The 13,118-nt window shown below is 37.6% G+C and overlaps 1 protein-coding gene across 1 annotated transcript in view; it reads right to left on the reverse strand.

The window, feature by feature from the left end:
• Positions 1 to 13,118, reverse strand: part of LOC145672484 (urocanate hydratase-like) — a 136,798-nt gene that overhangs the window by 89,721 nt on the left and 33,959 nt on the right. The window contains exon 5 of the mRNA XM_081741646.1: positions 11,385 to 11,415. Coding sequence (XP_081597772.1) covers positions 11,385 to 11,415 — 31 coding nt within the window. The remainder of the gene's footprint in view (positions 1 to 11,384; positions 11,416 to 13,118) is intronic.

Raw genomic sequence — 13,118 nt, forward strand, 5'->3', positions numbered from 1 at the left:
CTCCTGCTCTTATTAATACAATGTGTGACAACAAAGTTCCAGGCTGATACTGGTACTCTGCAACCACTGACAACAGAAATTGTTTATCATGTGAGTTTAATACTATGAGTTTCTTTTTTTGTAAGACATCTAAAAATTGATAAAGAGAGCATTTATGTCTTTCAAAACATAGGTCATCAAAGACACTCTGATTGCCATTAGTATGGATTCTTAGAGCATCTGTGCCCCACTCATCGAGGACATCCTGGTTTCCATAGTCATAGATTTGTACATACGAGCAGAACAAAGGACGAACATTAAGTTTTGTTGCAAGTTAAGAAAATCAGCAACACAGACTTAGAAGATGATCAAAGCTGTTTACCACGAGAATGTCCAATCTCGTGGTCCTGCGTTTGAATGATACGTCCAGTTCTTCCTCCATATGTGAGTGTCTGACTGTAGCAGGTCGTGAACACATTCTCAGTGTCCTCTGAACAACTGGTTGACGAACGTATGGTACAATTCTGGAGTCATCAGAAACAACTTCACTGCCATAATAGATCGGGCCTACTACTCAAACACATGACCATGACAATGGGAACCAAAGTGTGTTCGATGAGCGATGTTTAGAAGGATACAAAGGTCCTCTGTACTGAATATTCACATGTCTTGCAAAAGAAGAATGTCATAACGTTAATCTCACATGATAAACAGTTTATCTTGTTAGCGGTTACAGAATACAAGTGTCAGTATTGGAAGTTTACTGTATGCCCTGTATGAGTGTAATATTAACAGCAGCACGAACGGTAATAGTATTTTAATGAGCACTTTGTTTCTTCCTTCATTAATTTTAAGAGGTCTTGAAATTATTGAAGGAAGAAACAAATGGCTGATAAAAATACTATTACTGTTTATTTCAAGTGGATCTAAGATTGCCCATTCATACCTAATGTAAAGAGAAAGGATTAGTTGTTTTCGACGCCTAAACTAGCTTTTTCAGGGTTACACTAAGTTCCGAACCTGAAGGACGTCTAAGACCAGCACGGAATCGGAGATAATTGAAAAATTTGCTGTACAAGCACTAGAGGTCTGCTCGGGCTCGGGCACACAGAGAAAAATCCGTTCTCCGGACAGCGGTATATTGTACAAATATACGGTATCCTCTTGCTTACTATAGAAATCAGTACGGAGCATACGTTATCCGTATGCTACATAGGCACTATCCTTAGATGTTACATCATGCCGTTGCAGGATGTCTGACATCTAACAGTTTTCCGTATATCACATGCATATACTTATATTACCTTCGTCAGCTATATGTTATTTACGTCCATTTGTATGTGAGATCCTGACCGCCTACATTGTTTCATACGGAAAGTACTTATGGATGGAACACTTATACAGAAAGTATTATAAAACATGCGTTTTCAGTTATACATCTGCTGTACGTTAAGTCCAAAAACTACAGGAATCACGCATGTAACCTACCTTTTTAAGTATGCCACCTACATTTTTTTTCTCAGTGCATACAAAGCATATATCTCTGCAGGCCGGGCCGTAATATTTTAAATATACAACCATATTTCTCGGGCCTTCTCGGGCCTAACTTTTAAATATACTGTACAATGATATATATTGCACCGTTCTTTCTGGAGAACTTTCAAAGCACAAATGCGAAATGAAACTTTTTATTGCTGTAAATAAAAATACAATTTTCCGTTAATTATTAATTTTCTGTAATTCGGGCTTATTTCGGGTTCATTTGATTATTATACGAGCTCGGGCCGGGCTCGGGCCTAAATGCTAAAAAATATTTGGGGCTCGGGTCGGGCCTCTCACATTGTAAATTCACGGTTGGGCCGGGCCTGGGCTAAAAATTCCGGCCCGTGCAGACCTCTAACAAACACTAGCAGGCCGTGAGAAAGTCTTATAGATAAAAACTATAGGTAAGTCTTATAGATATAGGACTTCTATCCGTAGCTAACTGCATCCAGTTTCTACTATGTATTCCAATCTTTGCGAGATCAATCTTAATATTGTCCTCCCATCTGCGCCTAGGTCTTCCTAATGGTCGTTTTCCAATTGGTCTTCCAGTCAAGACTTTGAAAGCGTTTCTACTTTCTTCCATTCTAGCTACATGACCTGCCCACCTAAGCCTCCTAGACTTGACGACCCTAACAATGTTGGGTAAACCATATAAATTATGTAATTCCTCGTTATGAAGTTTCCGCCATTCCCCATTCCCGTTTCTCTTCGGTCCGAATATTTGTCTCAGGATCTTGTTCTCAAATACAAGAAACGTAATGTAGTCTCAACAATTTCTTTAGCTTGAAGCGGTAAGCTTGTAATTTTTTACAGATGTGACTTTGCTCACGAGCTGCCAAACAAGTGAAAGATGTTATGAGAAATAATGCATTATTCACTGCATCTAATCTGAAGTCCAGCCCAGGATTCACACTTATCAAATAGCACCTATGAGAATAGACCAACAAGTAGTGTTCCGCACGAGACGAGAAATTTTGTAAAAGTTTCATCTCGTCTCAATTCTCGAAGAATTCTTTATTGTTTTCTGGATAAAGATACTCTCGTCTCGTTTTGTAAATTTATGCACAAAGTTTATTTCCTAATTTATTTCTTAATTTAATGTAAAAGTTGTCATCAGAATCCTTTCGCGTCATGAGAGATCAACATTTAAACCATATTTATTATTGGAATACATTGTGTAATGACATGCTTATCTTTAAACGTTGACAAATGCTCTTAATTGTGTTCGCAAAATCACTTCATCAATTTGTAGTGTTTATATAAATGTAACCAAGAAAGTTCTGTCGCTTTTTGTGGAGGTCTGCATTATATTGGTCCTCACATCGTGAGTTGAATACGAATGGAGATAAGGCGAAGATAAGTTGTTGATGTGGATATAATCAACATACTATTGCGCTGCCAAAATGTCTTGAGCCGTGGCAAAAATGCGAACTAAAGCTCACACTCTGACACACCCACACGTTGAGCCAATAAGGGTTCAGCAGGTGCTAAGCGAGAGAGCCTTAGCGAAAGAGAGTGGAATTCCTTCAGCCGATAGCAGCGCCTGAAACGGAAGACTAGGTGTCAAGTCAATGTGGTATATTTATACCTGGTTGTGGCACTTCAGTTACACAGTGAACTTGCGTAAGGATAGAGTGAACATCGGACCTGCACAGAGCGTCATAAAGGCGTGTATGCTGCCCGAGTTCAAACTGAGGTCAAACGCCGCTGCAGCAGGGCGGAAGATATGTCAGGCCTTTGGCAAGAGCGTCGTGACTACGTGGACAGTGCAGCGGTGGCTTAACAAGTTTAAGGATGGTAACGAAACACTCGAAGACGCACCACGTACCAAAACATTTACAAAATGAAGATCTTCAGGCAGTTATTGAGGCCTGGCCAGACATGTGAGCAACTGGTACTACAATTCAGTGTGACTGGAGAAACCATTCGGCAGCACCTTCATTAACTTGGGAAGCATTACAAGTTGGGTCGATGAGTCCCACATGATTTGACTCTGGGCCAGAAGGTAACGTGTGCAGACACCTGTGTTTCTTTACTGTCTCATGTGAGGAAGGAGCCATTTCTAGACAAAGTATTGACATGTAATGAGAAGTGGGTTCTGTACGAAACTCCACGGCGCCGTCATCATTGGTTAGCATCCCATGAACCGGTTCCAAAACAGCCGAAACCAGTACTACACCAGAAAGGGGTCCTCCTGTGCGTTTGGTGGACTGCTCGTGGCATCATGCATCGGGAACTGTTACCAGGTGGTCAGAGTATCTATGCAACTGTGTACTGTCAGCAGTTGAGCCGTGTTCAAGAAAAACTCAAAACTCTGGAGCCAATACTTCTGAATCGCAAAGGGGTCCTCCTGTTACAGGCAAAGCTTGGACCCACGTGGCTAGGATGAATCCATGGCCTTGCAGAACGTTGGCAGAAGGTCGTCGATGCTGATGGGGACTACTTTTGCTCTTCCAGGTACGTCTTAGGTGACATATCGATGTTCGAATGTGGTGGGTGAAAAAGCGACAAAACTTTCTTGGTTACCTTTATACTATGAATTATGTAATGCTGAAACAGTGTTCGAGATCGAAGTTAGTTTTGTCTATGAGAGTTGTGAAATTTTTTGTCTCGAATTTTAGAAATTTTCTTCTTGTTTGGACTTTCATTTCGAACAAAAATTTCTCGTTTCGTCGACAATATTGCAAACAAGGAAATATGCAATATTTTGCAAAGGGGTCGCAGAGTGAAAAAAGAAATCAGAATCTTACGCCTTATATCAGTCGTTCTCAACTTTCTTGATTGATGACGACGCATTTTACTGGTCCACAACATTGCGAAACAAATATTTGATTTTTTTAAATCAATAATAATATGGACTATAATCGTGTAATGTAAATGTCTATGAAGCAGTGACTCTATGTAGTACTGAATATTGTTTCTGTCGCTGAGGTTTTGTCTCAAAGTTGATTTTACTAATAATTAAATGCTCTTAAATTCTAAAATTTCGCGACACACCTAATGGGGCTGTGCGACATATCCGTTGGGAACCACACAATCTTTTATCATTTCATTTGCTATGAATCTTTTTTGCCTTATCTCTGCCCGTTCCCTTCTCTCGCATGAACTTTGTGTGAATGTATGTAGTAGGCACATCTGTGAGTTTATTCTAAAATATGATTATGGCGAATTTTGAACCATTGTCTCTTTCTGTTGAAATAGATTGTAGGTGATGACAAAGGCCAAACGTAAAGAGGAGATAAAAGGGAAAGTGGAAAGCGGATAGCAAGGAGGGGCCATGACGTAAGATATTCATGACATCAACTTGAATCAGCGGCAGCTCCGTCATCTCCAAAAAGACAATGTCCTTTCAACCCTCAGCTGAATGTCGCTGAAAGGTCTATTCAAACAACCAGCAAATATTCGTTTTGGACTTTTCTGTATCCTCCTCCTCTTCCTTTATCAAGCTTTCTCTTTCAACATCAACTTTTCTCCTCTTCCGCTAAATTGCATTTTCAACTTTTTTCTTTCTTTTTTTAAAAATTTTCATTGATTGTCTCATGTATGAGGGATGGGAGCATTTCACTAAACACATACACTATGGTAAGGAGGATGAAAGTTCTGGTAGTAGCCAGATTTTTTTACTACAAATAGCACATTAAATGAGAGGGTGATTTTTTACAATGCTTTCATTTGGTTTCTTTCAGGAGACCAGAGATGAATTACAAAGACCCGTATTTAAGAAGGGGGCTTGGAGGGGCTTTAGCTCCGGGTCTCCACTTTGACAGGACCTCCACTGAGAATGAAGAATGGCTTTGGAAAGATGACCACGTGACTAGTACATCTCCTTCGGTTATTGAGGAATTTGAAAACACACAAACACTTTTGAAATAGGCTTGTTTTATCATATTTAACTTCTTTTTAATTTACATGTCATTTTATAGTACAGTTACATTGAAAAATTTTGTATTATTATTGGCATTTTTTTTCAAGGGTCGTACCTGTAGTCTTTTTAGAATTATACAATTCAATCATATTTCTCTCTCTCTCTCTCTCTCTCTCTCTCTCTCTCTCTCTATCTATCTATCTATCTATCTATCTATCTATCTATCTATCTATCTATCTATCTGTAAGTCTTTAATCGAAGCTTTCTCTTTCCATTCTTTCGTATCTAGCTGTACCAAAATGTATGTTCAAAAATTAATTTGAAACGAGTGGTCGTTATTTTTTTAATAATAATAATAATAATAATAATAATAATAATAATAATAATAATAATAATAATAATAATAAAGTTCTTCCCCCTTTAGGATACATATTTCAACCAAAGTGTAACGATAAAAACCCAGGATGATCCAAGTATCACCTATTTCAAAAAATCATTTTAAACGGTTCAAACCTTCCTTATTTTTGCCATTTTATGAATACAAAATGGCATATAAAAATATAGAAATTGCCCTGTTGACCCCTTAGAAACGTAATTTTCGAAAACGCTAGAACACGGGAGCAGATATTTTAATGAGGAGTTCCATCTCCCTAACTTGAAGAAGTTCTGAGTTATTTTATTTTTAAGTATACATTTTGAATCCCTTCTCCCCAGTTAGTATTCGGATTTTAATCAGTAAAATTTTATATATATATATATATATATATATATATATATATATATATATATATATATATATATATATATATATATATATATATATATATATATATATATATAAAGGAAAAGGAAAAGAAATATTTCAAAGTAGGTATTAGCTATGTCCCAAAATTCACTTCCACGGTTCAGCGGTATAGATATGCGCATATAAATACACAAACAACAAATCAAGGTCCTCATTTAAAAGTTCACCGGAGTTATTGCCTCTGAGTTTGAGATTTATACAAGACTAGCAAAATACCCGGTCTTTGCACGGGGAAAATATGTTTCATTTTGGACATACAGGGCACCCAACACTATCACCAATCAACTTAAGGACTCCAAAAACTATTAATTCAATGTCAATTATTTTTACATGTTACCATTGCATTCCCCCTTAGGAATACTAATGGGTTTGAATTTGGATTTAAACGGCATCAAAAGTGTCACTGTTCATCTCAGCTATCCCGAAAACTGGATTCGACACTAATGTCGGACATTTCCGATCATTTTCATATATCTCCCCCTTCGCTCCCGTGAATTGCACCGTCAAAGTTAAATGATAAAAATCATACCAGGTCCGAACCACCCTAGGCCCGAAAATTTGATCAAGCTCGATCGGGTTGTTCAAGAGCTATTAAGTCACAAGCATAGTTCCTTTTATTTTTATTTATATAGATTACATTTTAGTCAATCGGATAATGACAAACGTAAAAAAATCTACTTACATCATGGAAGAGGTCTTGCCAGATCCTACTACCGCAAAGCTAAAACTAAAATAACGTTGCTTAACAAACATTCAGTTTTATATACTGTATAAGAAATAGGAATAAGTGATCAAGTGCTTCAACTCAATTTTATATCTCAAATACCATTTTAGTTCACATATTTCTCTGTAAAATAATGGGAAGGTTGCATAGTGAAAGGGGTAATCACACAATCACCTCGGCTCCGAGTCATCGGTTACAGGCGCTTACATTATTCTATAGTTTCAGTACTAAACCTTTCTGGATTTTCATTGATTCCATGAAGTTTAAATAATCGAAAGTAGTTGTGATAGACCTCACATAACTTCTTTAACAAAACTTTCTTTTCTTGCAGTTGCTTATTTCCACTTTAAAAATTCATGAATATTTCACGAAGCTTTGTGTGTCTTTTTTATTTAAAAAAAAAAATGTTTAGACGGCAGCGACGTTCAACTCACTTTTCATTGATTGGCTGGTTGAACCCGTATCTTTCGTGTCCCATTTTCCTTCCTTTCTTTTTTTCCTTTACTTTTGCTTTGTAAACTCTTTACAAGTCCAAGCCAACAACAGCCAAGTGACAAAGTAAAAAAGAAATTGCTTTAACTGAATTGTGCTTACTGCATTCCGCACTGCGCTTGACTCAACGAAACTCTGCTGCAATACTCCCAATATTTCATTTTGTGCAAGAAAGGAAAACAAAGAAAAATGTATCCCATTAATTTACATATTTTCTTTTTTTCTTTTTTTTTTCTTTAAAATCAGAGGTACGTAGCTGATTTTCCTTTTTTGATCAACAGATACAATACACGTATGTCAATCAAATTTTTTTCTTGTAGGCCTTCTGGGGAACTACATATAGTATAGCCAAACCCAAATTATCACTTAACTCAATATGATGTGCTTATTCCGGAGAAAATATGAAAACTTGATCTAGAAGCCGTTCCAAAATTTTGTCGCCCCTAATCAAAACATGCATTAAAAGATCCAATATATTTCAATCAGAAATTTTCTTCTATGCCTTATATTTGGAGAAGTGTAGCCAAACCCAAATTATCACTTAACTCAGTATAATGTACTTATTCCGTAGAAAATACGAAAACGCGATTTAGGGCCGTTCAAAAAATTTTGGGGCCCCTAATCCAAAAATTCAATATATTTCGATCAAAAATTTCTTGTAGGTCTTATATCTGGAGAACTATATATGATGTAGCTAAATCCAAACTATCAGTTAACTCACTATGATGTGCTTATTCCGTAAAAAAGAGGAAAATTCGATTTAGGGGGCGTTTAAAAATTTTATGGCATCTGATCTAAAATCTAATTATTCGCCAAGATCGCAATTTTTTTATCCATTTTTTTTGGGGGGGGATCATTCCTAAAATTCTTGTTAAACTCATGTCACGTTTATTTTAGTGACGTACAAAATCAGAAATGAGCATTTTCTTCGAACTTCAGTAAAAGTATTCCTCAACTTCAACACTAAATTTTCTCGCTTCTATGTCTTCAATTGAATCATTTCATACTGTATTTCGGAAAATTTCGTCAGAAGAAAAACAATACACGAAACGAAAAAACCTTTCCTGGAATATATTTTCATAAGCAGAGACATAACTTTTTTTTTTTTTTTGTTAAAGAAACATCCATTTATGAAATATGTACAGTCAGCGAGAAAAGTTTTTTTTTCGTTTGATGAAATTCGTTCAGAATGGAAGCACAATTTGAGAACAGTTTTCAGTAATTTAAAAAAAAAAAAACGTAACTTTATATGCGTTTCAGCCATACCACTGTTATTTCTAAAATAAATTTTACCAAACGGAAAGAACTTTTGTTGCTGACTGTACAAAATCGTCTAAGTCGTTTTTGAAAAGATCGATCAAGAACTTTCCACAAGAACAAATTACCATATTCTGTAGATTTCTTCATGAAAAATGACTTATTCCGTATTGTAGAGATGCTAATGAAATATTTATTTATGAAATGTAAACAAATCACCTGAATTAATTTTTGAGAAAGTGATCCGTTAAAAAAAAATCCCAACAGTAAACTTCTTCTTGTATTATAGATTTGTTGATGGGATATTGATTTATGAAAACTAAGCAAAATTGTTAGAGCTGTTTTCAAGAAAATCACATGTTTACAATTTTCACTCTTCAAATGAAATGAAATGAAATCTTTGAGTTTTACGTCCCACGATTATGCCGGTTAGCCTAAGGAGACGGTGATGATGAGAAATGAATGAAATGGTCGAATGAAGAAAGTGGGAGGAAACGGGAGAACCCCGAGAAAACCCACGCACACGGTGTTTGTCCACTACAAAACTCACTTGGCGGGAGCAGGGTTTGAGCACGAGACCCCAAGCACCAGAGGTGAACGCTCTACCACTGGCTCACGGGGCCGTACTGAGCTCACGAGGCACTTAGGGTCCCGCAACCCTTTTGGTAGGAATGCTCAAGAAAGCATTTGCGATCGCGAAAATTCAATCAAGCCCTACAGATTCTGCTCCTCGTGATCCCTGCGGGGTCCCTCGAGTCTCGGGCTCTTGGTGATTATCAAGTAGCCAACGTGGCCAGTCCAGCACTGTTTACGTGTCCTCAAATTTTCGTCCGGCCAAGACAGTACTCGATTTTAGCTTCTGTAATGACAACAAGCAGAGTCGAACTGAGTACTCATAAAGGGAGCAATACATATTTCTTAAACTTGAGAATGAGTATGTCGTAGTCACTATCAATCCAAAGTTGGATGAAGGCCTCTCCAACTCTTCTTCACAACTATCCTTCTTGGAAAATTCTTTGCCACGTCTTCGAAGTGCTTCTTGATTTCGTCACACCAGCTTTTACGAGAACGTTCCTTAAGTCGGTTCTTCTCTATTGCATGCCAAGTCAAGGCTTCTTTTTTGCTCACCAATCATCATTTATTCTTGCAACATATACAGCTAACTGCTACTTCAGTGCCTTTGTTTTCGCTATAATATCCGTCACTCCTGTCATATTTTTTATCTTGTAAATCTTCTTCGATTTTAGCGGCTGATTCCTAACTTACATATCTCCACGCTCCATAGCATAAGTTCGCATGGGATTTGAACACATGTATTCTCACTGGGAATCGAACAAGAGAATCTCACGTCAAAATTTAAAACTTTAACAATTTAACCACCTGAAAATGTGAAAATGATTATGGTGTTGCATTTGTACGATAGCAATTATAAAAGTAACCAATAAAGTTTTCTCGCTTTTGCACCCACCACTTTCGAACATCGATACGTCATCTAAGACGTACCTAGAAGATCAAAAATAGTTCCCATCAGCATCGACGACTTCTGCCAACGTTCTGGAAGGCTATGGATTCCATCGCGGTAGAACTTGGTGAGGTGTGAAGCGAAGATGCATGTATCAAGTGCATTTAGCACTTCTACTAGGGATTTGAACTGGCGTGCTCTAAGATGATTGTCCAAGGAATGGAGCAGCTGATAATCAGACGGTGCAATGTCCGGAGAGTATGGTGGATGCAATAGTGTTTCCCATCTAAGGCGTAGAATGGTGTCCCGGGGGACGTCCTAGCCACGTGGGACTTAGCGTTGTCCTGTAACAGGATTACCCCTTTGCGATTCAGAAGTATTGGTTCCAGAATTTTGAGTTTTTCTTGAACACGGCTCAACTACTGATAGTACACAGTTGCATTGATACTCTGACCAGTTGGTAGCAGTTCCCGATGCACGATGTCGCGAGCAGCTCACCAAACACACAGGAGGACTCCTTTCTGGTGCCGTACTGATTTCGGCTGTTTTGGAAACGGTTCATGAGATGCTAACTAATGATGACAGCGACGTGGAGCTTCATACAGAACCCACTTATCATCACATGTCAACACCCTGTCCAGAAATGCCTCCTTCTTCAGACGAGACAACAAAGAAACTCAGGTATCTGCTCGCGTTGCCTTCTGACCCAGAGTCAAATGATGTGGGACCCATCGACCCAAGTAGCAGTGCTTCCCAAATTGATGGAGGTGCTGCCGATTGGTTTCTCCACTCACACTGAATTGTAGTCCCAGTTGCTCACATGTCTGGCCACTGTTCGCCTTAATTGTTACCTAAAGGTATTCATTTTGTACATGTGTTGGTCTTCAGGTACATGGTGCGTCTTCAAGTATTTCGTCACTGTCCTTAAACTTGTTAAGCCACCCCTACAGTGTCTGCATAGTCACGACGACCTCACTAAAGGCTTGGCATATCTTCCGCCCGATTGCAACGGCGTTTGACCCCAGTTTGAACTCGTACAACATACACGCCTTTACGACGCTCTGTGGAGGCCCAATGTTCATTCTGTCCTTACGTAAGTTCACTGTGTAACTGAACTGCCACAACCAGGGAGTTGTTGGATATACCCGCACCAACTGACCTTCGCCTTATCTCCAGTCACATTCACCTCACGGTGTGAGGGCTAATGGTACACATATCTACAAAAAAAAAAAAGCGACACAACTTTCTTGGTTACCTTTATAACTGTTTCGCGCTCTGTAGATATACTAAAAATGGGAATAATTTACAACAGCATTCATAATTACAGAAAAAATAAAAGCATTCAAACGTTTCTAAAAACCCAAGCGCAGATCCACAGAAAGATTATTAGGGGAAATTTCCAGACCCCAACATTATGTAAATAACCAATATTAATAAGGCCTTCAAGAGTTAAATAAAGGTAAGGCCTAAGGACTTGAAGAGAGGCAAGCAAAATGGCAAAATTGGGAGACAGTAAAAAGCTTCGGAACTATGTCCTTCCTGTTTTGCACATGAAGAAATAGTTGCTATTATTAGAGTTCTAACGTTCGTAACACTCCGAATTAAGACGATGACTTCTGTCCTGATTAATATCTGGAGAGAAGATGTTTTAATTAGAAGTGTTAGATGATTGGCTATAATTCAATAGGGGTGTACATAAATTGTATGTCTCCAGTGGGTTTCATGATTATGTATTCTAGAGGCATTCTTATGTCCGATGAGAACACTGCTGTAACAAGTATCGAAATGTTACACTGTATACCAGTGGTTCTCAAACTTGTTCGTACTGCGACCCACATCAAATAATAAAAAGTATTTTGTGGCCCACCTACTTTTATCCAAAAACACTTTAACATTCTTTCTCATAAGTGTGTCATATGAAATTGTACGCATGCGCAGAGAGGGTTAAAGTGTTTCCATAGAAATGACACAGATCTAACACTACTCCCGACGCAATGCCCTATCCCATGACAGATTTTGAGTCACCCACTCTCTTTCCATTCTAACCCACCATCTATACTGGCTGTACAACAGTGCCGGGCTTTGAGTAATCACTTACTTTTCACCTCATTAACAAACGCTTCCAATTTTCATTTTCTGAATAGTACTTCACAACGTGTTTCTGCATCAAAATAAAATTTTCAATCAAGGAAACACTTCTCGCGACCCACACTTTAAGAAACACTGCTGTATACTGTTTCTGTTAAGTCTGTTACTAGAGGCATTCTTGTGTCCGATGAAAATAATGCTATCTATCTATTAAAATGCTATAATAGCAATTAAAATCGCCTGAGCTCCAACCTATAACTTTGTGTTTCAAATCTTTCATTTACGGTTATAAGTGATTTCACTTTTAACAAACAAACATTTTAACTGTGTGTACTTTAAATAAATCATTTAAATAGATCTTTTTCATAAAGTTTATGTTTTAAAATTATTGTTCAAAGTCTGTGTACTTTAATAAACCTTTTCCAAAATTAATGTAAATAAATCGTGCTGCCAACTTTGGAGTTCGTTTAGTCTATATGTTTGTGGACGTTTATATGTTTGTGGCCAAGACTTTCCACAATGAGATCTCGGAAACTACAACCTCTAGAAAGATGACGTTTTCACTGATCGATTGCAAATTTTGCGTAGATTGTCAAGTTTTAATTGAATATTTAAAAAAATATGACCATTTTTTCTTTATTACATTTTTACGGCTACACTGGAAGTGTTGAAATTTTAAAAAGAACTGAAGCATTATATCCTATGTATTATACATTCCAACACCACACAGTTGTATATTGGGGTTGTATATGTCTCAGGCGTTTGTTTCATGGCCAAATAATAATAAAAAGGAAGGATAACCATTTCTCCAGTCTAAGATGAATCTTTATATTTTGAGTATTTTGCCCAATGAACACCTTATATAACTGACATTATAATTAATTGTATATATAATGTATTT

The sequence above is a fragment of the Thermobia domestica genome, chromosome 16 (assembly GCF_964235325.1).
Source record: "Thermobia domestica chromosome 16, izTheDome1.hap1.1, whole genome shotgun sequence".
Classification (NCBI taxonomy): Eukaryota; Metazoa; Arthropoda; class Insecta; order Zygentoma; family Lepismatidae; genus Thermobia; species Thermobia domestica.